At 38.5% G+C, this 26091-nt stretch overlaps 1 protein-coding gene and 1 long non-coding RNA gene across 6 annotated transcripts in view; both read right to left on the bottom strand.

Annotated features, from left to right (window-relative positions):
• The window catches only part of igsf21a (immunoglobin superfamily, member 21a), a 346434-nt gene that overhangs the window by 111012 nt on the left and 209331 nt on the right, over positions 1-26091 (bottom strand). For all 3 annotated transcript variants that reach the window (XM_073876128.1, XM_055184959.2, XM_055184958.2), the window contains exon 4: positions 16862-16980. In XM_073876128.1, the coding sequence (XP_073732229.1) occupies positions 16862-16980 (119 nt within the window). The remainder of the gene's footprint in view (positions 1-16861; positions 16981-26091) is intronic.
• On the bottom strand, positions 9689-12695 carry LOC129415355 (uncharacterized). 3 transcript variants are annotated; one of them, XR_012373233.1, is made up of 4 exons: positions 12318-12695; positions 11556-11588; positions 11282-11429; positions 9689-10550 (listed from the first exon to the last, which is right to left on the bottom strand). It is a non-coding gene; the product is annotated as an uncharacterized lncRNA (long non-coding RNA). The 3 variants fall into 3 exon arrangements; XR_012373232.1 differs by having other exon boundaries at positions 11556-12695; XR_012373231.1 differs by having other exon boundaries at positions 11282-12695.

A 26091-nucleotide genomic window follows, 5' to 3' on the forward strand; every position in this document is an offset into this window, starting at 1 on the left:
TATCCATCAACCTCCCCCATCTTCATCCCAGCTGCTCCTGTACCACACACAGCCTCCAACCTCCGTCATGTTTGTGCTGTAGTGAGGTGTCATTAATTCCCCCATTTATAAAAGCTGCATGGCTAAATATACACACTGTTTGATTAAAGTTGGGCACCGTAATTGAAGTGAATACCAGTTTATGGGATGAAGATGTAATTGCTCCCCAAGCACCCCGCGGCTCATCTTTCTGCTTTTAGCTCTCCCTCGATCTTTCTTTTTTAGAAGGTGTATATAAATACAGGCCCTCCTGCCTCGTGGAGGATGTCCTCTCAATTACATTCTTGCAATTTGCAAAGGTTAAAACAAAGGATTTGCATGCTTACGTGATGTGAACTTGAATGCAGTTAATCGACTGGGATCTTTTAATGCAGGATGGGCTAAACTGGTTCAACTCTTGCGATGACACCATGCGTGAAGTAGACGACAGCTTGGTTAAAGGTAGGGTATCTAATTTTGAAAAATGCTAATGTAGCCAACTAGCAATGTAATCACGATCCCAACCTCCATTCGAATCGTCTTCCAAAGTCACGCCTTTTTCAAAACACATGAACATGCACAGATCAGACATCCACCTCATGTCTCATTCACCAGTAAGAAAACTTTGCAGTACAAAGTGAATATCATTACCAAAATAACCAACTTTTGCAGACTTTCAGTTGTGTAGACTTAGTATGTGTAGACAACACAATGTTTCATCAAAGTAGAATATCTGAATCCATCTCAATACAAACATATTGCGTATCTACCTTACTAAAATAAATAGTGCAATGACCCTTTCAGACCCTTTGCCTCCTGCAGCTGTTTGCATCTCGTGGTAAAGCAGTAAAGTTACAGATTTTAATTTGGGTTTTTGCTCTTTGCTGATCCAGGCAGTTTTTGTCAATGTTGTTATAAAGATGCCTTTCGTTTTGTAGCTCCTGTGCAGGTTGTCAATTCAGCAGGAAAGTTTGCCATTCTCACCCTCTGTTTACAGACGAGAAATGACCGCACGTGAACGTGCTGATGACATATGGTGTCTGCGTGAACAGGCTGCGCGGTGGCATTCAAATTGCATTTACAGATGAGGAACAGAAAGGCAACGTCCGTTCGGACCGAGATCTATGATTGATTGAACATTTTTTGGTCCTACGCCTTTCACCGATGACATACATTTCTACAAATACATTTAAACAACTTAAAATGGTGAATGCTATCAGGATTTGAAGAGACTTTTAACCAGCGTAACTAAAAATGTTTCTGGATCAAATCAGATACTCTGCCTTTAAGTCTGTCAAAGCGTGCCTTTGCTAAATTATTTATACAGTCATCTGATGTCGTTGCAAAGAGTTCAGATGCAAACGTTGCTAAATGACACAGATAATGATTGTAAGCAAATGCTTTCGACACGTAGTATACGTTATCAAATACTTTAGCATCAAATCTGCTTAATTCCTCCATCAGGCCATTCAGAAATACAGGTGACTGCTCTTCAAAGGGGCGCAAATTCAAAATATGTTGCACACGCATCAAAACCGTTTATGAAAAAGAGACGCTCACGTTCACAACATACACGCAAGACACTCCCTTAACAGTAAACTCTAATTACGCATGAGATTATGCGAATATCTGGCAAACGCGAACATCTTTTTTATCATAAATCCTTTAGACGCATCTTCAGGAGGCACTTATTTTGACAAGACGCGCCGAACACATATTTTGAAATGACGAGCCACACACATGACGGGTTACATACATGTTGTGACAAAATTTGCATCGCGCGCCGTTAACTCATTCACCGCCATTGACGAGTTATCTCGTCAATTATGGGTTAATATTTAACTAATAAACACGCCTTTCTGGACGAATTTCAAAGTGAAAGTGTAATATCCACCGCTTTTATCCACTAGATGGCGTCAAACCGAATTTATCAAAAACGAAAGTTAAAAAGATTTAATGATTTATTTTAACTGCCTTTATGTTTGATAGTCATTCTGAGTCTGATCTCTAACATAAATTCCTTTACAAAAACGCAATTTTTTAAGCTTTTTGCTCAAAATGTATTTTTGAAGATAAATATCCATATTTCAGTGGTTAAATTAAGTGAAAAAAGTAATTATATAATGAAAGTTTTTTCCCCATTTTGTTTGTTTGTTTGTTTGTTTGTTTATTGTTTGTTTGAAAGCAGAGGGTGTGTTCTTTAATTTGATATAATTTGTATGTTTATATATTTATAGAAGATAACTTTTCCTGCAAGGAATTTTGTGAAACTTTTGTTAAAATCACAAAAATGCAGGTGGGCAACTTTTCTCAAAAAGGCTGGCGGTAAATGAGTTAAAAAAAGAAGTCACCGGCCGCCACTGGTTTTTAGGCAGAATCCTTTGAGAGTCGGATAAAAAATGCTTGTTAACAAGAAATCCTGCCAGATCCACTTAGTGGGTTTTGCATCTGAGCTTTTTATGTACAAAAAGAATTAGGTAGTGTGACCTTATGGGTAAAGAATTGGTGGCCAGTCCCCTGCAGAATTTAGCCTAAACCCTCTTCATAGACATTTATTGACATACAATTCAGCAGTCAGTGTGGTGTCCGTGTTGTCTGCAAATTGGGGAGGCTAAGATAGGAAAATTGGATTTTCGTGTGAAAAAGTACAATAACATTTACATTTCCAAACCAATTTTTATTCTTGACAAGCGTGAGTTTAACAATTCCTCATGACAATACATTTCTGACAATGATAAAGTAACTGTAGAAAAAGTCTTATTTAGATCATTGAAACAGTTTTGTGCTTTTCAACCAGAAAAAAACCCACAGCCCCTATGTTTACTTGTACATGATGTCTTGGTATTTTTGCCCTTACCAATATGGCCGACTTGTTGGGGTATTCCAACAATGAGTCATAGCAGCATCATAGGAGCATTTGTAGCCTAGTGGTTAGAAAGTCAGGCTTGTAACCCGAGAGTTGCCAGTTCGAGTATCACGGCTGGCGGGTTGCGAATGTGGTTTCCTTGAGCACCTACTTGCTCCCTGGGTGCTGGGATAGCTGCGTGTTTACTACTCACTGAGATGGGTTAAATGCAGAGGTCACATTTCGAGTATGCGTTGCGTACTTCACAAGGTTGCCTCTTTCATCTATTTACATCTGTGATCAAGATTACTTGATCTACAGGCAGGTGTGTTTGATCAGAGTTGGAGCTTAACTCTGCAGGGAACTGGCTCTTTAGGATTGGAGTTAAATAGCCATGCTTTACAGAAACTATTATTGTATTGCATGGTGCTTTACTCTAGTGATGTTGTGTGCAAACTCCACCGGCCCTAGTCATGATGTAATATCATTTTCTAGTAGAAAGTGAGCTTACTGACATAAAACCACAACTGCTTTTACAGTAATGCACATAGAGTATAATGGAAGCTTAGCAGGCCAAATGGTCTGAATTGTGAAGCTCATTTGTATTAAAGCACTTTGAGTTCTTAAGTAAAAATGTTTGCTATTCACCGGTAAAGTTGTCTAATTCATCTCTTTAAGGTGGATTGCTATTGTAGGTAGCTAGGCATCACCGATGTAGTTTTGCCTGCTTTGCTTCTATTATAGTGTATTACTGTTTATGTGATTTGATTCGTTTTACAAGTCACCTGCAGTAATTGCTGTGCTATTTTTTTGCAATACTTGATACTAAACCGTATACTCTTGGAAACTAGCTGTACTTTCCTCAGAATCGCTTTATCAGTTATGTCAGTTACGATCAGTTTGTCAAGTTCACAGTTGCACATTTACAGCAAAGGCTAACTTCACGGTCCTCTCCGCTTCTTTAATTCACAAAATTTTCTGTCAATTTAAAGGTGTTAGCAGACAAAAGAAATTAATGAGGTTTAATTCAGCAGAGCTTTTTAAATTCTAAACCTTCACAGCCATGGGCAGTATCAGGCACCATACCTTTTCTCCTGAATATAGCGTTTAATTTCAACTAATTACTTGCCTAGCTGACTTCACAGGTTTGTCCAAGGTCATCTAATCTGGTGTTGAATGCCATTTTGTAACACACGTGTTGCGGTTTGGCATGACATTTAGCCCCAGGAGAGGAATGATGCATGTCAAATTGTCAGATAAATAATTGGAAAGAAGTAAAAATAATAGAGAAAAGGCTAACAGTGGGGTAAACATTGACAGGTGGGCTGTCGGTCTGAAATGTGTGGGCAAATGTAGTTAGAGAGATGTGTACCAGAAGTCAAATGAAATGAGCGAGAATAAATATCATCATTATAATGAGATGAGAACATCTCTGTTTGTGGATGATAAGACAGTCGCAGCAGCAACTGACTAAACAAACATCAACACAGTGTTTCACTCCGAGAGGACAGAACTCCTTCGATATCAATTCCCCTTTGGTATCAAAGAAAAGTAAAAGAAAAAGCTGGCATTAAACGTGCTAAAATACTGCAGTATACTGTATTATATATAGAGTAGATTTAGATTGCATATCTACTGAAGTAAGCTGTAGTATACTGTGCAGTCCTTCCAGAAAAACGCGGAGTTTTTTTGTGATTGTTGCGGGCAAAAATCCTCAATTTTGCGGCACGTTTTCTTAAAAAATGCGATGGAATATGCGAGATATTTAAGCAATTTATGCGATGGAATTGCGGGAATTTGCGAAAATTGCAGAAACTGCAGAAACTTGCAAAAGCTGCAATGATGTTCACGTCACATAATCACGTCACTTCATAACGTTCCCATGGCCACAGAGGACACGGCGCTTGTGTGAAGTAAATGCAACATTTTTCAACTTTCTGCTTATATATATGTGACTTTTTGCTACGAAAATGCGGGGATTATGAAATCATGCAAGCCCCGCATATTTTGTGCGCGGAAATCTGTAATTAAAGCGGCGAAAGTGCGTCATATTTGGAAAAATGCAGCCCCGCATAAATATGCAGACTTTGGCTGATTATGCAATAAATCGTGCGATCGCACAATCGCGTTTTTCTGGAGGGACTGACACTTTGTTAAAGGGACACTCCACACTTTTTTCAAAATATGCTCATTTTCCAGCTCCCCTAGAGTTAAAGATTTGATTTTTACCATTTTTGAATCCATTTAGCCGATCTTCGGGTCTGGCTGTACCACTTTTAGCATAGCTTAGCATAATCCATTGAATCTGATTAGACCATTAGCATCACGCTAACAAATAACCAAAGAGTTTTGATATATTTTTCCTATTTAAAACTTGACTCTTCTGTAGTTACATCGTGTACTAAGATCGACAGAAAATTAAAAGTTGCAATTTTCTATGCCGATATGGCTAGGAACTATACTCTCATTCTGGCGTAATAATCAAGGACTTTGCTGTCGTAACATGACTGCAGCAGGTGCAATGATATTACGCAGCACCTGAAACTAGTGCCCTTGGTAACTTTCAATAGCAGGGGACTATTTTCGGGGACTTGTGCCTCCTGCAGCCATGGTCAACAGCAAAGTCCTTGCTTGTCCTTGGTGATAATTTCTTGATTTGTTCTAATTTTATTTTTCTTATTTCCATTTTTTGCTAATCTGAAAATGATTTAATCCATGACTCAAAAAACATAATGTAATCTGTTTAACCACTACTATTTTGTAAAATGATGCAATTTGAGAGTAAGCATTGAGATCTACCCTGTTTCACTGAGGTCCACTCAGTTTAAAATGACTGGCCTCGCCACTGTACTGCACTGTAATATTTTTTATATGGGCTGTGTTAAAGGTGGGGTGCATGATCTCTGAAAGCCAATGTTGACATTTGAAATCACCTAAACAAACACTCCCCTACCCCAATAGAATCTGGACCTTCTTTTGATAGACCTGTCCCATGTTGGTTAGTAGGCACGCCCCATACTGCTAAAGTGTTTATTGGTAGTCAGCGCGACTCCCTTTTCCAAAGTGTTTTTCAAAAATCACGCACCCCGCCTTTAAGTATAAAAACTTGCATCTTATTCACTAAACCCTCACAAACTAATTCATTGGTCAATCATTCATATTTTTTTAATCACCAACAAGTTTTCCATCTACGTGAACACTAAACAGACAACGTGCAGATAAACTGCTTATGATGTCATAAAACATTCCGATTTACAGTAACCTGTAATTTCTGCACTCTCACTGGCTCACAAATAAGCAATTTCTAAAGTTACATATACATGATGACTTTTGAATAGTATGAAGGGCAGTTAAAAAAGCTCAGGTAATTTGATGTGTGGCCTTAAAAAGCAAATGCTTCAAATTTCCAGCAAAGATTCATTAAAATAGTCATTCTTATTTATGGGGTTTTAATGAATTAAAAAACTCTCTGTGCAAGGCTTCATGTTAATTAACATTTTTCACTCATTTTCTTTCTCGCACACGTCACATTTTCTCTCTGCTATAGCAACTAAACTTGCGACACTAATAGGTTATGAATAATTCTGTTTCAGCTTAGATGGCAATTAGCCACAATGCTAGAGGCGATCCTTCTTCTCCTGAAGAGGTGTGGGGATTTGTGATGAACACATACTCAAACGCTCTCAGACACACAGTTTGCTGGGATTCCTAAGTAATTAGAAGATAGATTTTCTAAAACACATCCTATTGATAAAGTTTAGCCCAGGGGTTCTCACTTGTTTTGGGGTTTGGAACCCTATTTTGTACGTTTCAAAATCCCCTCTTGGTTCCATTTGCTTCTAACGGAGTAACTGGTACGCTAGCAGCGCAAAAGGTTTTGGCTTCGATTCCCAGGGAACACACATACTAATAAAACTATAGCTTGAAGGCACTTTGGATAAAGTGTCTGCTAAATGCGTACAGTAAATGCAATGCAAACAACCCTTTCAAAAAGTAGGGGTGCGCGGGGTTAAGCCCGATTTATAGTCGTGCATTAGTTCTACGGCGTAGGCTATCCGTAACCTTTGCTTAGCTCTGCGTAGCCTGACGCGCACCTCACAAAATTTTTAACAGCTCGTCAGTTCTACACGGACCGCGCTGTGATTCGTCCAACAGAACCCCTCCCATCAGGTAAAAAAAACTGCGTCATAGGTATTTCCGTTTGCGACGGTGAAAACAAAGAATGGCCGAGTTGAGGAGTGATTTAACTCAAACTGCAACAAAAGTCCCTGTTTATTTCCTTCCATCATTGCTGGTCTTCTCAAATCATACACAACAAGTTGCTGTTTCTTCTTCGTTTGTGAGTTAACTTGCCAAGCTTCTTCTTCTTTGACAGTCGCGCTGCTACTATTGTGATTACACATGTGGATACTGCTTACCAGCGGTCTGCGCGCGTGTTTGCACGTCGTGGCGGACGACGACGCAAACGTATAAATGAAAACCGACGTGGAACCTACGCCATCGCAGCTACGCCGTAGGACTGTTTACATTGTTGCACAAGGTTGAGCATTTTGTTTTTCCGGTATTTTTTTCACGCTGCCAAAAGACGATCTCACGCAAATTATTGGAAATGTATAATATTTTTCCAGAGAGTTATTGAAGAACGAGTGTTTTGTTGGCATGTAAGTAAAATTTTTTATCATATGTTTTTTTCGGTTTCTAATTAATCAGTGTCTTGTTGACTAAAACATAGTATAGTTTTGAAAAATGTCTGCAGATCTTAGCAACTTTTTTGGTGGGCTTGAAAATATTTAGACCTAGCGAGGTTAAGGGCTCGTTAAAGTCGTGCGTAGGTCCTACGGCGTAGCAGCGACGGCGTAAATTCCGCGTCGGTTTTCATTTATACTTTTGCGTCGTCGTCCGCGGCGACGTGCAAACACACGCGCGACCGCTGGTGGGCAGTATCCACGCGTGTAACCACAGTAGCAGCGCGACCGTCAGAGAAGAAGAAACTGGGCAAGTTAACCCACAAACGAAGAAGAAACAGCAACTTGATGTGTATGTTTTGAGAAGACCAGCAATGATGGAAGTAAATAAACAGCGACTTTTGATGCAGTTTGAGTTAAATCACTCCTCAACTTGGCTCATCTTTGTTTTCACCGTCACAAACGAAAATACCTATGACGCAGTTTTTTTACCTGACGGGAGGGGTTCTGGTGGATGATTGCTGGCTGCCATCAAAATAAATGTGCCTGTCTTATCAAAAATCGTGTGTCAAATTTATTTTTGTTCATATCTTTAATATTGATTGAATAAGGTCACGTCAAAGATTGAAATCATAATGAAATTAATGGCTAAAATCAGACTTTGATGCTCATTATCTCAGAAAACGTTGTCATAATTGTGCTGCTTTTTCTCACATATTTAGACATTTGTATCCATTTATAGTTGAACTATTATTAGAAAAGGACTGGATGAATGAATACAGTGTGTCTATTACAGACAGATATATAAACAATATCCATTTCAAGTATATAGACAAAATAGTATTAACATTTTTGCCTGCAAACTTAATTTTTAGCAAGTGTTACAACTAACCCCTTGCCTGTTACAATTAACCCCACCTATGGGGTAAGTTGTAAAGTTTGCACTTCTGTCACGTTTGGTGTAATTGTCCAAGAATGGTAAGTACTAGAAACAAACTTCAAATATTTTTTGAATGATTGAGCCAAACCAAAAAAGCGTTGTGCTGCTCTCCCATACTCCTTTGTACCTACACTCTAAAAACAAACGGTGCTATATAGCACCAAAAGTGGTTCTTTGCTCGTAATCATAGAAGAACCGTTTTTAGTGCCATATAGCAGTGATTCCCAACCGGGGGTACGCGTACCCCAGGGGGTACGTGAAGAGTTTCCAGGGGGTACGCGAAAATATTTACATTTTGCTTTGATCTCATTTACTTTTAATAAAAATGTCTTTCGTTTGTCCAGTCGTTGACCTACGATTGATTTTTGTGAGGAAAGCATTGTAAAAAGAACAACTTTGTAATTTTAATCTTATCATTAATATAATTAGCCGTCAAGAGTAAATGCGCTGCATGATCCAAAACGCAATAGCGATGTCCAACTCAAGAACGATCTGACTATTTTTAATGAACCTGAATAGTTTCTTAAGACACAAAGTTTATTAACTATAATTAATGTTTAAATAATGTTATAATATTAATTCCCGCTGCCGTTGCATTTTCAAATTATGCAAAAAAAACTTTTGCATTGTTTTTGGCTAACATATTGTCCCGTATGATGTCTTTTGTATTTATAGAGAATGCCTTAACACATTTTGTTTCTCTTTATATTTGAACAGAATAATTTAACTTATTTGCACATTTTAATTATTAGTAACTTAAATTGAGATTTTAGTAAATTTAGGGCATTTACTAAAAAGGACGTGAGAGCTCAATTCCAAATAAGCGCCGGAGTTGAAAATTTGCGTGTGATTTACTACACTGAAAAAAAAAATCCTTTCAATTTACGTAATTTTAATGTGTACATCGGTCCCACATGATCCGATTGTTTAAAACCAAAATAATTTTCCTCAAATAATTTTTGTGTGTCAGACCAAAACATTTTAATTATTTTAAGTAGTCTAATACAAATATGTTGACTCAAAGTGATATTTCTCTTTACTATAACACATTTATTTTGTAATGTTTAAGTAATTTTATTATGTAAGGGGACTACTAGATTTTCATCTGTAATTCCAACATGCTTTTTTAATGCTTATATTATGGGATTATGTAACTCTAAAGCAATTTCATTATGTCTCTGGCACCAGAATAATCACCCATAATTATCCAAATGTTATTTATTTCTTTTTAAATACAAAATACATTTGCATTGGCATAAAAAGTGAAGAGTTTTGTACAAATGTTTAGTGATATTGAGGCAAACCACTGCTTTCAGATCATCAATTCATTTAAATCACTACACATTAATTCAATAACAGTCAATAACTATTACAACAATCAGCACATGCAGTACATACATAAAGGGGCAATTTCCCAAACAGGTTGTAGATTAATTCATGACTAGGCCCTAGTTATATTAGGATGAAACTGACCCAAATGTTTAAAATAGTTACTATCACAGTAGATTTAGAAGTGCTAAAACACAAACACTGCATTCCAAAGAGACATGCAAAACAGTAAGTACTATTATTTTTAAAATGGATTTACAAACTGGAAAATATCAATCCTTCAGAAAGTCAGAGCTACAGCATTTGTATAAACTGTTAATCAAAGATTCAACAAAAACAAAATACAACAACCATTTCCAAAATCAACTCTGAGCAGCAAACTGTTAATGTATTAATAAGAGAAAACACTTAAAACAGATAAATAAAAAGAACATAAATGAGCAGCACAGTCTTTCTGATCCTTTCACTGAAAGAAACTGTTCGTTAAAGTTACTCTCAATGCAGTTCCATTAAAATCTTTTGGATTTCCTCAAAAATAAAGCGGAGATCAGGATAGCTCAGGTTTAAGGCATACATCAGCTCAAACAACATGGCACGATGTTGCAACACCTTCATGCCTTCCAGGACTATACAAAGATCCTCTTCTTCATCACAAGAAGCAGGTTGTTTGAGAGCACAAATCCCAACATTGGTGTCTTCAAATGACCTCACTGATGCTGACTTCATCCATGCCCTGTACAAAACAAACAAATGTAGTTAAAGAAACAGAAAAAAGGTTACTGTTACAATAAAAGTGTCATTGGAAATTAGTACAATGCAAACAAATATAAATGTAAGTATACAGACCCATGTGCATTGCCACAGCATGTTACAATTGGTTACAAATATATGGGTTACAAAGCAAGGCAGCTGCACTGTCCACTGCTCTGGGTGTGTGTGTGTGGGTGTGTGTGTGTTCACTACACTGGGATGAGTTAAATAAAGAGGCCACATTTCGAGTGTGTGCTACCATACCTGACAATCACAGCAAAAGTGAATTCTCTCATTTTCTCACTCTCATGTTGTTACAAACCTGTATAAATGTCTTTGTTCTGATTAACATGAAGGAAGATATTTATTTTGAGAAATGTTTGCAACCAAACTGTTCATGAGCCCCATTCACTTCAATAGTATTATTTTTCCCCACTATGGAAGTGAATGGGGCTTATGATTGGTTTGGTTACAAACATTCCTCAAAATATCTTCCTTAGTGTTCATCAGAACAAAGACATTTATAAAGGTTTGTAACAACATGATAGGGAGTAAGTGATGAGAATTTTTATTTTTGGATGAACTACCCCTTTAAATCTTCCCAGGTGTTTTAATGACCCGTGTGCCAAAAGATGTTGTAACTAAAACATACTAAGTGTTCTGTACTTCCAACAAGGTTTACACATTTTATGTCTATGAATCTATATTACTTACATCTGTCATTTGATCATTGATTGTTTGAAGCCTTTTTGCTAGCTGTCCTCCTTTCTGATAGAAGAGTTTCATCAGGTTTTTGGATTGGAGTTCCAGGTGACACGCAGGAACATAAGACAGTAGTGATTCTTTCGAATTCAGCATTTACCTGAAAACAAATTAACCAACCATTGTATATTTGAGTACTGCGAGTCAAAGAATAATAATTGTATATTAGTTACAAAAATAAGATATAGCTCCTAACAGCAGTACAAAAGTGAAAGAAATGACTTACCAATGCTGTGTAGCGCATGCAAGGATGATGGACCTATAAGAGGAAGTATTCAGAGGTGAAATCAACACACAACCTCAAATGATTAAGACCACACATACACAGAACAATAATGAAATAAGTATTATATCTGTCATAGGACGCAATTTTGGACAAAATGAGATCTTAAAACAACAAGGTTCTCTTCTGAAAACGTCAGCTTTAAGGTGTGGCACTTCAAATCGATTTTTTTCAGTGAATATACCAGACGTCACGCGAGACATTTAAAAAAAGCTTTTTCTAATAGAATCAAGTGTTGCTCGTGGCGTAGCGAAGTCACGAATAACTGACGCGGGTCTGATAATCTGATTAAGCAGACCGTTTGTTTCATACGCAATGTCATTATTAATGTAGTTAATTGATATCATCTGGTAAATTACCTGCATGGATAACGTTACTCTGGACAGAATAACTTTTGGTTAGCGTTTTATTTGTCCTGACAGGTTTCCATAGAACAACTGAGTAAAAAGTGCCTCAAAAGTCAACTCAAAGCTGACAGTTTTCAACTCAGATAAAACTACCAAACGTGAAATAACATTAAACAGCTGACGTTTTTAAAACGCTGTGTTTTTCTTTATGAGCTTGACTGACTTACTCCACCAACCTCCTCCAAACTAATATTTACTACAAGTCATTGCAATGGCTACATATTGTAAACAAAAAAATAGTCTATCTAGTGAAGATATATCACGTATGAAGCGAACATAAATAAATAATATAACTTACTTTAATAACGTGGTGTCCGTCTGAGAGAGTTCTTCTGACTGACTGACTGACTGCTGCTGAGTCTTCTTTTTGGCGCCCAAAACAAACGATCTTTATTCTTCTTTTATGGCAGTTGACGTCCTTTTCATTGAGCTATACTGCCCCTGCTGCTCAGGAGGTGCCGTTTTGTGTCCAAACCCAATTTTATTGTTTTAAGTATTCAATTCAATCAATTTTAATCAATGTGAGAATAATGTGTTCATTTTACATTCAAACAAAACATTTTAATCCTAATCAATTAAATTATGTTTACACAAGGAATATAAATATTTTGTGTTGCATATACATGTTTATTTTATTTAAATTCAAAGACCCACTAAGTCCATTTTTTTCAGTGTACAAAGGCGCAAATAAAATACACAGGCACAATAATGACATAAGCACATTTCTCTAATGACCACTGCAATCTACTAAGAGCAGCGCAAATTAGTACAGGGTCGCAAATAAGAGACCACGGCAGGACATCGCAATGAAAATGCGGACTGCGGAGTGTGAAATTCCAGCTAAGTAAAAGTACACTATGAACCGGAGGACGAAAGATGAAGGGTAAAATACGTTTTGAAATACCTGATTTTACTTCTCATCGTGACTTCTCCTCCTCTTTTCTCCAGCAAATTAAACATAGCATGGCTTGGCAAACTATATATTTATTTTAAAGTATGTTCCTCTGGCAAAATGTAATACTCTCCTCGCATTAATGTTAACGTAGGAAAACTTCCACAAATGCACATGCAATAAGGTCGCAAAAATAACAGCTTTTCAGAGCTAAATATCTATTGCGTGTCTTTAGTAAGTTCAGTCGTTATTTAACGTCAAAATGATGGTTTGCGCAAGCTGTTAGTAAATCTGGCCCTTAAAGGGGTCATATGATGAATTTTTTTTAATTTGTAAAATAAATCTTTGGCGTTCCCAGAGTCCATATGTGAAGTTTTATCTCAAAACACCCTACAGATAATTAATTATAGCATGTCAAAATTGCCATTTTGTAGGCCTGAGCAAAATGTCTTTTAAAGAGCTGATAAAATGCAAACACTGATTGCAATGGTAGTGGTTTGTTGAAATAAACATGCTTCATCAGTCAGTGCTTTTTACTTTAGTATTTAAAATTAATTAATTAATTAAAATTACGAATTATTTGTCTTTGAAACACAACTTTGGTTTAGTTTCGATGAAGGGGTACTTGAGCCTTACTGATAGGGCTGTGGGGGTACTTAGGGCTATAAAGGTTGGGAACCACTGCCATATAGCACCGGTGAAGCACCAGTGAAGCACCTGTGTAGAACCATATAGTGCTATGTAGAACCAAATGTGGTGCTATAGTGGTGCTATATGGCACTAAAAATGGTTCTTCTATGGTTACGATTCAAATCAACAGTTTTGGTGCTATATAGCACCGTTTGTTTTTTTAGAGTGTAGGGGTGCATATTAGTACCTCAAGGGTACATATATGTACCTAAATAGTACATATTAGGACCTTTTTTTCTGATAGTATAGATAGAGCTCCAAAAAGAGTAAATAAAAGGCATTTTGAAATTTTCCACAGCTCCACCTGCACCTCTACCCATCCTCCAAGGCGTCACAAGCCATACATCTAGCATTAGCACTACCATCAACCTGGCTTCTGACTGGGCGGTATCATTTGTTCATAATAGGTTGAGTTCTCTCTATCTCTAGCTGAAGGCGATGGAAGTGGCCTTCTTTAGTCTGAGACGCCTTTATTCACATCAGCCCTTCTGGAGCTTTTACAGACTTCCATTCACTCTTATCAGACAGCTAAGCAGCTGTCCAGAACTCTCAGCCTGAGGACAACACGCATCCAGATTTATTTATTTATTCTAACAATGGGCAGGAAATGATGAGGCTCCTTATTAACAGCAGACTATCTCGGTCTGACTGATGGAAAAAGCGCGACATACACAGGCCGTCGGTCATTAGGCGAGTCCCAGGCTAATGGCTGTAGGGAGGTAGCTGAGAGGCGTAGAGTGCATGTAAGTGTCTGGATTCCTCCCTTTAGACAGGCACAGTGATGTGGTTATGGTGGCAGATGAAAGGAAACACCTTTAAGCGTCAATCATCGTGATGCATAGATAAACATATCCTCTGTGGCTATACTGACATTGAGATTTGCTAATGAACTCTATGTGGTCAACATTAAATCATACTGAATGTACATTGAATATGTCAATAACAATACATTATAATAACTTGCAGTATTAAAAGTATTATGTTAAGTTTAACAGATATATATTCAAAAATGAAATATTTAACATTTCTGCTGTAACTCCACAAATGCACATTAACTAAAGATATGTTGAGCATTATATAATCTTTAAGCAATGAAATTTTAAGTGTAATTTTAAGCAAAATGAAATCATAGTTGGCCAATAAAACAAAAAGCTATCGCTTCACCTCAGAAGACATTTAATAACTGCATGAATTAGTAATAACTGCACTTTTTGGAGCTTTAAAAACGAGGCACTATTCAATGCCATATAAAGCTAAAAAAATAATATTATTTAATATAACTCGTTTTCGATTGAAAAAAGAAAGTCATACACCTAAGATGGCTTGAGGGAAATATGAGCTCATTTTCATTTTAGGTGAACTATTCCTTTAAATCATTGTATTTTCCAAGCCTCACTGTTTTGCAAGTGTTGAAGATGAAGTAAAGACAAAGTACAGATCCAAGCAAAGGATTGTAGATCAGCTATGCAACAACATCCTTTGGTCAACTTTTCTGTCATCTATTTAATGTCAAAAGGTCTGTTACTTCAATTTATGTTTGTCAACATCAGGCTTAACTCTTACCGTGGGTTCACACTAGCCGCTTTTGAGGCGTCAAATTCGCGTCTACCGTGCCTAGTTTGCCGCTTGAACATTTTGAATTTACTCGCTTCATTCGCACGTGAAATTCTATTCATCGAGACGCGGAGATTTGCGCCATGGGAGGGGCTTCTGCAACTCCGCTGGCTTCCTGTAATCACGTCACTACTAAAGCAAGCTCCTGATTGGTTAACGCAGCGCATTTTTCCACCAAAGTTAAAAATTTTCAACTCGCGCGTTTGCTGCGGCAACGCTCAATTCGCGCCATTCTTGTGAACTAAAAGTGCGAATGAGGCGGAATCACATATACCGCGCTAAACGCCTCATTCACTCCGCGAGACCGCCAGACACATGTCAACGAGTCTTTACCTTGACTTAACATTGAAATCACTCGCGCTTGACGCCTCTGCCGCGGCTGGACTAAACGCAGCATAACCGTGGGTTCACACCAGCCACGTTTGAGGCGCCAAAATCACGTCTAGTTTGCCGCTTGAATATTTTGAGTTTACTTGCTTCATTCGCGCATGAAATTCTAGTCATTGAGACGTGAAAATTTGGCCATGGGAGGGGTTTCCGCAACTCCGCTTGCTTCCTGTAAACACGTCACTACTAGAGCAAGCTCCTGATTGCTTTACGCAACGCGTTTTTCCACCAAAGTTTAAATTTTTCAACTCGCGTGTTTGCCATGGCACCGCTCAATTCGCGCCATTCTTGCAAATTAAACGCTCAAGCTGCGTTTGAGGCGTCAGAATTGCGTCTACCGCGTCTAGTTTGCCGCCTGAACATTTTGAGTTTACTCGCTTCATTCGCGCGTAAAAGCCGTGCATGAAAAACTTTTATGCAGAAATTCGCTCATGGGAGGGGATTCTGCGTCTGCGCTCGCTTTCTGTAATCACGTCACTACTAGACAAAGCTCCTGATTGGTTTACACAACGTGTTTTTCCGAAAAAGTTTAAATGTTTTTAAGTTGCGCGTTTGACGTGGCAACGCTGAAATAGCGGCATTCGTGCGTCTAAGGTGGAATCACATCTACCGCGCTGCACTAAAAGCATAATTCGCACCGCAAGACCTCCAAACGCGCATCAACGCGTCTTCACATTGACTTAGTATTAAAATCACACATGCTTGACGCCTCTACCGCGGCTGGACTAAACGCAGCATAACCGTGTGTTCACACCAGCTGCGTTTGAGGCGTCAAAATTGCGTCTACCGCGTCTAGTTTGCCTCTTGAACATTTTGAGTTTACTTGCTTCATTCACGTGTGAAAGCCGTGCATTAAATTCTAGTCTTCAAGACTTTCATGCAGAAATTCGCTCATGGGAGGGGATTCTGCGACTGCGCTCGCTTTCTGTAATCACATCACTACTAGACCAAGATCCTGATTGAACGCGTCTTCACATTGACTTTTTGAAGATTGAAATCACTCGCACTTGATGCCTCTACCGCGGCTGGTCTGAACGCAGCATAAGACCTGTGAAAAGCGTCTCCAGCTTCATTTTAAGGGTTTCAGCTACTTTACCATGGACACTTAAACATATCCACTAGTACAATATACAAAACAGTTGCTGACCATTGTACTGTAGATTTTTCAATGAATCATTTGTAAATTAAACCACAATAGCACACCCTGTCCTGCATATCTGATGGGTAGAAATAAAAGCAGAATGTGCATTTATACTTACACATCACTGTAAGCAAGACGTTCCCTGATGCCAGGACAACTTTCTCCCGTGTAGCTCTGTCATAAATTCCTACATGGCATTCGTAAGGTCCGTTGTCTGAGATCCGAACCTCTGGGAGCCTGGGAAAAATATGAGAAAATATGAGCTTCATTCATTAAGCACATTTTCAGTTATTCATAAGCTGAAAGTTATTATAATTTTGTGTAGGCTCTTATATTTAGGCTCAAATGAATCATATTGTTCCCAATCATAAGAATAATCATTAATCACAAAACTTTATTAGCCCGTAACTGTAAAAGCAATTGCAAAAGTGATACTTCCTTTAGTGTTTTTGATATCTCAGACACACAATATAGAGAAACTATTTGATAACACACTTTTCCAAACAGATCAAGCTTCATTTTGTATTCTGTACACAGGCTATAATAACAATGCAAATAAAAGTGAGTCACTTCCAGCTGCAGTTAAACTAGCAGTTCAGCATCAAAACCGAGAACTATTGTCCTTGCTGCCCTCCCGTAGCAGAAGAAAGACTGCAGTGACGCTGAGGAAAGAAAATCATGTCATACTGTACCTTTGTGCCAGTCAAAGTGAGAAAGAGAGAGAGACCGAGAGAGAAGCCTGCTGAGATTACCAATCCCTAAGAAAACAGTAGACTTGTCAAATACCCATAATGCATCTCTCCAACCATCCACCTCTGTTGTCTCTGGAGCTCAACCGCTGACAATGATACTCAGATGTTTGTCTTGTATAAAAATAGCCAGTGGTCCATTATTGTAGATTTTATCCCTTTCATTCTTTTCCTCTCATTTTCTCTACAAATCTGTCTCTCAGGACCCTCCAGTAAAACAAATATAAGGCTGTAGGCTGTTACTAACTTTACTCTTTGATGGATAAAGGTTACCACTGTAAGTTATATAAGAACAGATCACAAAATGTTTTTAATGATGTCCAACTTTGAGCACAAAGCTATCAGTATTTTGGGCTTGCTTTCTATAAATCTTTTTATTTTTTTATTTAACACAAGACAATAACTTTGTCTTGCTTTCACAAGTAAACATGTAAAGAGTTTGGTTCCAAAACGTAATAAATGGCATTAAAAAAATAATTACCACCAAAATCAGTATTGTGTCAGGTCAGTATTAAAAAGTAAATTCTTAATTTTACACAAAATCTGATATCCGTCGTCTTCTTTTGTCATATTTTCTTCCTTTTTCCAAACCGCGACAAACAGCAGTCCACCTTTTCTGCAGAATGCAATAAATCCGCTCAACAAATCACAGTGCACTATTCCATGAATTGTAAACAATAATGGCGGCGCGTTAAATACACACAGAATCCTAGTTTTCCTCATCTACTTTGTAATTTGTGATCAACAAACAAACAAAAACAAAATAATACTTTTGATGGCATTGATAAACCTGTGGTGGTTTTCTGTGGCAGAAAAGAAACGTAAGCCGTCAAAATCTAATAATTTACGCGAGAGGCATTTGAGCGAAGGAAAAATGCCGGCTGTTGCTTGATCTCACACGACAGCATCAAGCTTCTGTCATGCTAACACATTGAGCCCAGGGGATCTTATGAAAAACTTTCCATTATTTTACTCGAAGTCAACGAAAATCGAGCAAGACCAAAACATTTTACAGTTGATCGCTGTCTAAAAAGTTCAGCGACGATGTCCCAAGGATGACAGCAGCAATGACAAGTGTTCGTAATATGACAAAGTAAGTGTTTTTTAATCAGCGTATATCACTAGTCAGCTAAATGAATATAACATGGCAAAGATGAATGCACATTTATATATTGATTCAACAGATTCATATCATTTTGAAAAAAAAAAAACGCATCATGGATTTATTGCATTTTGCGGAAAAATAATCAGTTTTTATAATAAATCTTTGAAAATCTAATTCTGGATTTGAATTTTTAATGATATTATAACCTAAAGATGCTATGTGAAAGTCTGTAACAGAAAATAGTGGTTTTCATCTTGTCACTTTCTTGGTATAGAAAACACATTTTTACCGAAATTTGTCAAAATGGATTTATTGCGTTTTGGAACCAAACTCTTCATGTGCTTTTTGAAAACTCAAGCATGTTCAATTTTTTTGGAAAGCAGAGCAAAATGTGATCATTGTGGTCATTTAACATTGCTGATATTTTTTGCATTTCTATGCAACACTTATTTATGGTCTCCTTTGCTGTGGACATGTGCAAGATATATTTAAGAACTTTCTCAAAGCCTTATGAAAAATAAAATCAATTCCGGCCTCCGTCTGTCTTAGCTTCTGTCAAGCGATTCTTTAGCAATCCCAACAAGGTTTGTGTGTGTTCGGTGCTGTTCGACACCGTCCTGCTGCTAACCTCTTTAAAAAAAAGCAGCAAACAGCTAGACTGACTGAAACCAAGCTCATTTATATTGAATGAGGGCAGCGGGCGAGTTCTCAACATTCCCTTCATGTCTGCCTTCCACCCGCCCCGTCGCTGTTTTTTTCCTCCTGCATCTCACGCAGTTCACTTGAGAGCAGACTTGATGAGCAAAAATGCAGGCTGTGTTAATTGCAGCGTATTCGACATCATGACAATGGTAACAAAGCAATGCCTGCAAATGAAACCGCTCTGCTATTTCTCTTTGCAGATGTCTGTAATTTTAATCTCATCTATTGGGAGTTTTAAGAGTTTTTATTGTTGTTTTCGCTCATTTCGTCCTAATTTTCAGGGCTGCTTGACATGCACGGAGCGTGATGATTGGATGAGGGTTTTGGCTCAGGCTCTGCATGTTGGCATTGGTCTCACGTTCAACCCTGCAAGTGTCCTCTCACTGGATGAGCTTTACTGCCCAGGTCTCTGAATCCTGGCCAGCACATTTCTCACAGTTCCTGTCTCGCTCACCCTTTGAGCTTTGCATCGGTTTAAACCCCCACATCTCCTTTTCAACACCGTCTCTGATTCACCTTATTGCCTACACCCTCTGCAAGCCTCTTTTTCGGATTGCCGAAACATCTGCGATGTTGCACAATAGTGTGGCTCACTTCGATATTCAGTTCTTCAAAATAACCTCAGTGGGACCAAAACTCCAGCTACTCCGCTATCTCATTCTCACTCCCTCTCTATCTCTCTCCCACTGTGCCCTAAAAATGTAGATGGATTGTTAATCAGAGAGTAATAAAAAGCCGATTAGCACTAAATCATATCGATGCAAGAAGGGATTTGCCTAGCCAGGTCCTGCCACTCTGGTTTGTGTGTATGTGTGAAAGCTAAGAAGGACGGAGTGATTGCTGCCAGGAATATAACATTTTGTAATTACATAAATGTGCCTTGAATTTCTCAGCACAGGACTGTTCTTACAGGTGCTGTGGGCGTCTGACGTTAGAATGCATTCGAGGATGAATTTATGGTGTTATAATATTCTCTATACATCATACTTTCATGATTCATCAAACACATGGGTCAGTTGAGGTTGATGGTTTTCTTTCACGCATAAATTCACTCGCAGGGCATCGTTCATGAAATGTGACTGGAACAGATTTCATTGTAAATCGTTTGCAAATGCAATTTAATGCAAATTGCTGAGAACAGGCCTACAGTATATAGTGGTTGATAGTGGTTGTCAACTAATACATTGTTTAGGTCCTGTACCCATTTTGGGATTTCTTAGGGGGTGGATGGGGGGTAGCCCCCCAATAATGAAATAAATCAAAAAATGTAAATTTTTATTCATGTTTGTACAGTTGACACTTCATCCAGCTGACACTACCACAGGCCAATGCAAAGTAAAATTGATTGGGTATTTCTTAACTCGTTTATGAACTTTCCCTAGTAAAAACAAGACATTTACATGACCTTACTTGTTGTCTGGCTTCGTTAACATAATCTATGCAAGGTCACAAATGTAAACGCACTTATTGACAAGGCTGTAAGTAGATTTTGGATTGTTTGGATTAGACATGAGGAACAGCTAATACTACACTTAAGGGCCAGCATATTTTGCAATATATAATTGAATGTTTATCTTATAGGGAAGGCAGTGGGGAGGAATGGATAGACAGACAGACAGACAGACAGGCACTTAGATAAAAAGACAGACAGACAGACAGACAGATGCTTAGATGAAAGGATAGACAGACAGACAGATACTTAAATGGAAGGCAGTGGGGATAATTGGATAGACAGACAGTCAGACAAATACTTAGATGGAAGGCGACTAATGAATGAATAGACAGACAGCATGAGAGAAACAGACAGATACTTAGAGAGACGGAGACAAACATGGATAGATGGATGGATAGGTGGATGATAGACAGACAGACACTTATGGAAGGCGGTGGGGAGGAATGGATAGACAGATAGACAGGCAGACAGACATACAGACAGAGAGACAGACACTTAGATGGAAGGCAGTGGGGAGAATGGACAGACAGACAGATAATTAGACAGACGAACAGACACATGGATAGATAGATGGATGTACAGACAGACAGATACTTAAATGGAAGGCAGTGGGGATGGATAGATGGACAGACAGACAGACAGACAGACAGACACTTAGATGGAAGGCAGAGGGGAGGAATGGATAGACAGACAGACAGACAGACAGACAGACATGGATAGATGGATGGATGGATGGATGGATGATGTATGCATGAATGATAGACAGACAGACAGATAGACGGACGGACGGACAGATATATACTAAGATGCATGTACAGACAGACAGACAGACAGACAGACAGACAGACAGACAGACACTTAAATGGAAGGCAGTGGGGATGAATGGATAGACAGACAGACAGACATTTAGATGGAAGGTGGTGGGGAGGAATGGACAGACAGACATACAGACTGACAGACAGACAGACAGATACTTAGATGGAAGGCGACTGAAGGAATGAATAGACAGACAGACTGGCAGACAGACATACAGATACTTAGACAGACGGACAGACATACATAGATAGATGGATGGATGGGTTGATGATAGACAGACAGACACTTATGGAAGGTGGTGGGGAGGAATGGACACAGACAGACAGACAGATAGTCAGATGGGAGGCAACTGAAGGAATGGATAGACAGACAGACAGACAGACAGACAGACAGACAGACAGAAAGACATACATTATGTATGGACTTATGGGTGGATGATAGACAGACAGACAGATAGATACTTAGATGGATGTACAGACAGACAGACATATACTTAATTGGAAGGCAGTGGGGATGAATGGATAAACAGACAGACAGACAGACAGACAGACAGACAGGCAGACAGACAGACAGAAATACACTTAGATGGAAGGCGACTGAAGGAATGGATAGACAGACAGACAGACAGATACTTTGACAGACGGACAGACATACATGGATAGATTTATGGACGTATGGGTGGATGACAGACAGACAGACAGATAGATAGTTAGATGGATGTACAGACAGGCAGACAGATACTTAGACAGACAAACAATATATCTGTTAGACTAGTTTACTGTAACTGTTTACACTAGATGCACTAAATTTACAAAGCATTTTGAGACATGCTAGAATTTAGCATTCAGACATTGTCAAGTCACTCTTTAACAAGCCTCACAGTTGGAAATAAAACCGTCATGAATCAGTGAGGTGGCATTCGTAAAAGCCATCTCACTCACCTTTTTCGTCAAGGTATATAACAGAAGCTCCACAACTCTGACTGCTAGACTAAAAAAGTAACATCACATGCCTCATTGACACAAACCATATTTCATCTCTCCCTCTTCGCACCGCTGTTGCGTTTCATTGGAAAGTCATAAAAAAATCTTGATAGATGTGTGTGATAATCAGGAGCTTTTACTGAACAACGGGCTTCTCCTGAAGGGCCCTGGAGGGTCCCAGTGGGCGTAAGTGCTTTTGTTTCTGAGCTTTAAGCTGAATGTTTTGCCAAGAGCAGCTCTGTCTCAAAGGAGCAGGTGGAGAGATGAGTTCTCCATAATAATGAGAATAAAGGGCCAGGTCAGAGTGCAGGGGGAGGGTCCTGTGGACCTTCTTGTTTGATTGACAGCTCGAGCGCTGAACTCTGGCTAACTACATTGACAGGTCCATGCCAGGAAAAGAAGTCTGATGTGAAGAGAAGTGACGAATAGGAAAAATAATCTCTTCTTCTAACACCATGACTCTTATTAAATATTTAAAGTGAAAAAAATCACATTTTCAAACGTCTTCGACAATGGAGGGTCCTTAAGGGAGGTGTGGGGAGAATTTAGGAGAAACATGGAATTTCAATTTAAGTTGTAATGTTTTATTTGACGCCTTATGTGGGTGTTGAGGTTATCTCGGGGAAGACTAGAATAACTTTGGCAATTCACTAGGAAGACGTTGTTTAAAAAGAAAAGACAACAAAAGCTCTTTCTCCATTCCCAAATATAAGACGTGAGGTATTTGCTTATAAGCAGCACGTAGACAGACTTAGACTAGTAGCTTCGCCTCTTTCTCTGTGTGATGTGAAAATCAAGTCAGCCCAGCTAGAGGCAGACATCTCCGGCTATCTCTGTCTGTCTTTCTCTTCTCAAAATGATCCTCACGATTGTTTATTTACAGGCGTAAGGCGGAATTAGAGTGGCAGTGCCTGCTGCTGTTTCTTTTTGCCACTGGAATGAAAATGAAAGATAATACCTGTGAAATATCCTGTCTGAGTGCTTGGTCTCTCAAGGAATGTGTGATGGAGGCTACAGGGAAACGGATTTGTGACATGCGTGTCTGTGTCTTTTGTATGTGTCTGAGAAAAAGATGGACTGCGTGTTTATGTGCATTAAAGCATGTGAGCAGAATGACAAAAACAAAACGTTCTGTCCCTGCTCGTCAAGATTGTGAGATGAACAAATCGTTTTGGATTAAAAGGCTTGGATATTCCATTTCCTTGGACTTTTGGGTATTTATGAACAATTTGTTTTGGACAATTTCACCGAAGCGGATAAAGGGAAGATTTTGAAGGTAAGTAAATATCCTAAATTCGGCGCCGCCCGGTTCAGGTAACTAACAACTAGATTACAGTTTTATGACTGCTAAAAATCATATTATGCTTTGTGTGTGCGCTTAATGGAAACCCGAAAGTCTAAGCTTTACAACGATGTGCCGCATGACCGTATATTTTGAAGATTTAATGCTTCAAAGTTACAATGACGTAATGCAGCCTCACGTGCAAGAGAGGGGGTGTACCGTGTATGGCACAGTGTTCCTTATCAGGTTAAGTAAAGATAATGTTCCATGAAGATATTTTGTAAATTTCCTACTGAACATATATAAAAATGTATAAATCAAATAAATTTGAGCACCATTAATTAGTATAAACAAAACCAAGCATAGACATTTTTATGGCTGCTCTTACTAATAATTATATCACATTTTATTGGGGTTTTGTGGTACAATATCGGCACAAAATGGCGACTTCCATGTAAGGGGACCCTCTGTGTATGTAGATTAAAAAGGGCTCGTTCTAAGGTAATAAACACATAACGGTTCATTATGAAATGTCTTCATACACCCCTGATAATATAGTTTTATATTATTTTGCATTTCTGTCAAGAGATCCTTCTAAAAATTACACACTGCACCTTTAATCTGAGAAATATCGATACGGACTACCGGCACATCCGGGAACTTGACTGTAAATTTCGTCACCGCCCCTTTTTGGGGGAAACAAACCAGACTTTTCATAGACTTCCTTAAAAAATAGCGGAACAAAGCAACGTTCGTACACAGCCGACGGGCGTAAATAACTTATGAAATCACTCAGATTAAACATGTTGAGTAATTATCTGTCCACCCTGCCTGCCATAGAGCCAAAAGATACATTAACACATTTAATTTGGTCAATATAAAAACATGTCCCTTTCATTCTCACAGTGTCAAATTTGTGTAACCACGCCATCCAGTGATTGCTGGAAAATCACTAAGGCTAGTTGTATGGCTGGACGGAAAAGTGCACTCAGTACTCTAAATCAGGGCTCGAAATTGCGACCATTTTGGTCGCATATGCGACCGAAATTTAATCTGTGCGACCTTAAAATATATTTGGGAGCATTTGTGCGACTGCCCATTTTGTTGTGACGCGAGTTGATCGTAATCCTGCGTGCTGGCGCTGTCCCAGGTTCAGTGTTCTCTCCAACAATACATAACCAATCAAATTTCACCATTTAAGTTCTTGCGTTTAATGAAGACCGCAGATTGGCTAATATGAGCGTCAGTCATTCCTTGTTGCCGTGAAGCGCGGAAATGTGAAAAGACGAATGCGTCGCGAGCATGAAGAGAGCGAGCGATTACAGCTAAGGTTATTACTGTATTTTATGACGACGATCCGGATTCAAATGTAACTCCACCACCGGAAAATACGAGTTGACGTTAAACATTTCAGAGAGAGTGGCTTAAAGATTTCGAGTGTCTCTGCTATGAAAATGTAACTTGGCTACTGTGTTTACTGTAAATCCTGTAAAACGGCGTTAATGGCGGAATCAAACATTTTAAGCGCCAGACGTACCTTGCTTAAACATGGCGAAAGTGCCAAAAACACAAGACGTGTCATGACAAATGTGTTTATTATTGATGGAGACACCGAGCTGTCTGTCAAAGTGTGTTTGATGGTGTATGTGCGCATGCGCTAGTGAATGGACATTTGACAAACATCCTTGTGGTCCATGTTGCTGTGGAATACGGCAATGCTGATGGTATGTTTTTGTTGTATTTTTTAAAACATTGCCTATTTAGTAGTAAAAGCATCCTGGTAATGCAGTTATCAATACCAATATATATTAGCCTTCTATATTAGGGTCACTTTTGTAATGTCACAATTAATCAGTGTTTTACGTGTTTGCTAGATTTTCTATCTAATCTTAATCATGTTACCTGTAATTGTTAAATTATTATTCCTGCAATACTATTTCAACAGCATTTGGGTATTAATTTAGGAATTTATGCAGCAAAAAATAAAATAAAATAAAATAGAAGACCATCTTTTAAATGCTGGCCATAGGATGTGTAAAGCCCGGTGGTGGTGTTTTATTTTTAATAAAATAAATCTATTAACATTTACATTGCAGTTGTGGTGCTTTTAAATTTTTTGATGGATGCGCCTAAATTTTTGCTGGTGCTCCTAACTCTTTAAAGTTGGGAGCACCAGTGCTACCAAATAAAAAAGTTAATTTTGAGCCCTGCTAAATATAAAGACATAATATATAAATACGAAGTAAAATCATTCACTG

The sequence above is a fragment of the Misgurnus anguillicaudatus genome, chromosome 14 (genome assembly GCF_027580225.2).
Source record: "Misgurnus anguillicaudatus chromosome 14, ASM2758022v2, whole genome shotgun sequence".
Taxonomy (NCBI): domain Eukaryota; kingdom Metazoa; phylum Chordata; class Actinopteri; order Cypriniformes; family Cobitidae; genus Misgurnus; species Misgurnus anguillicaudatus.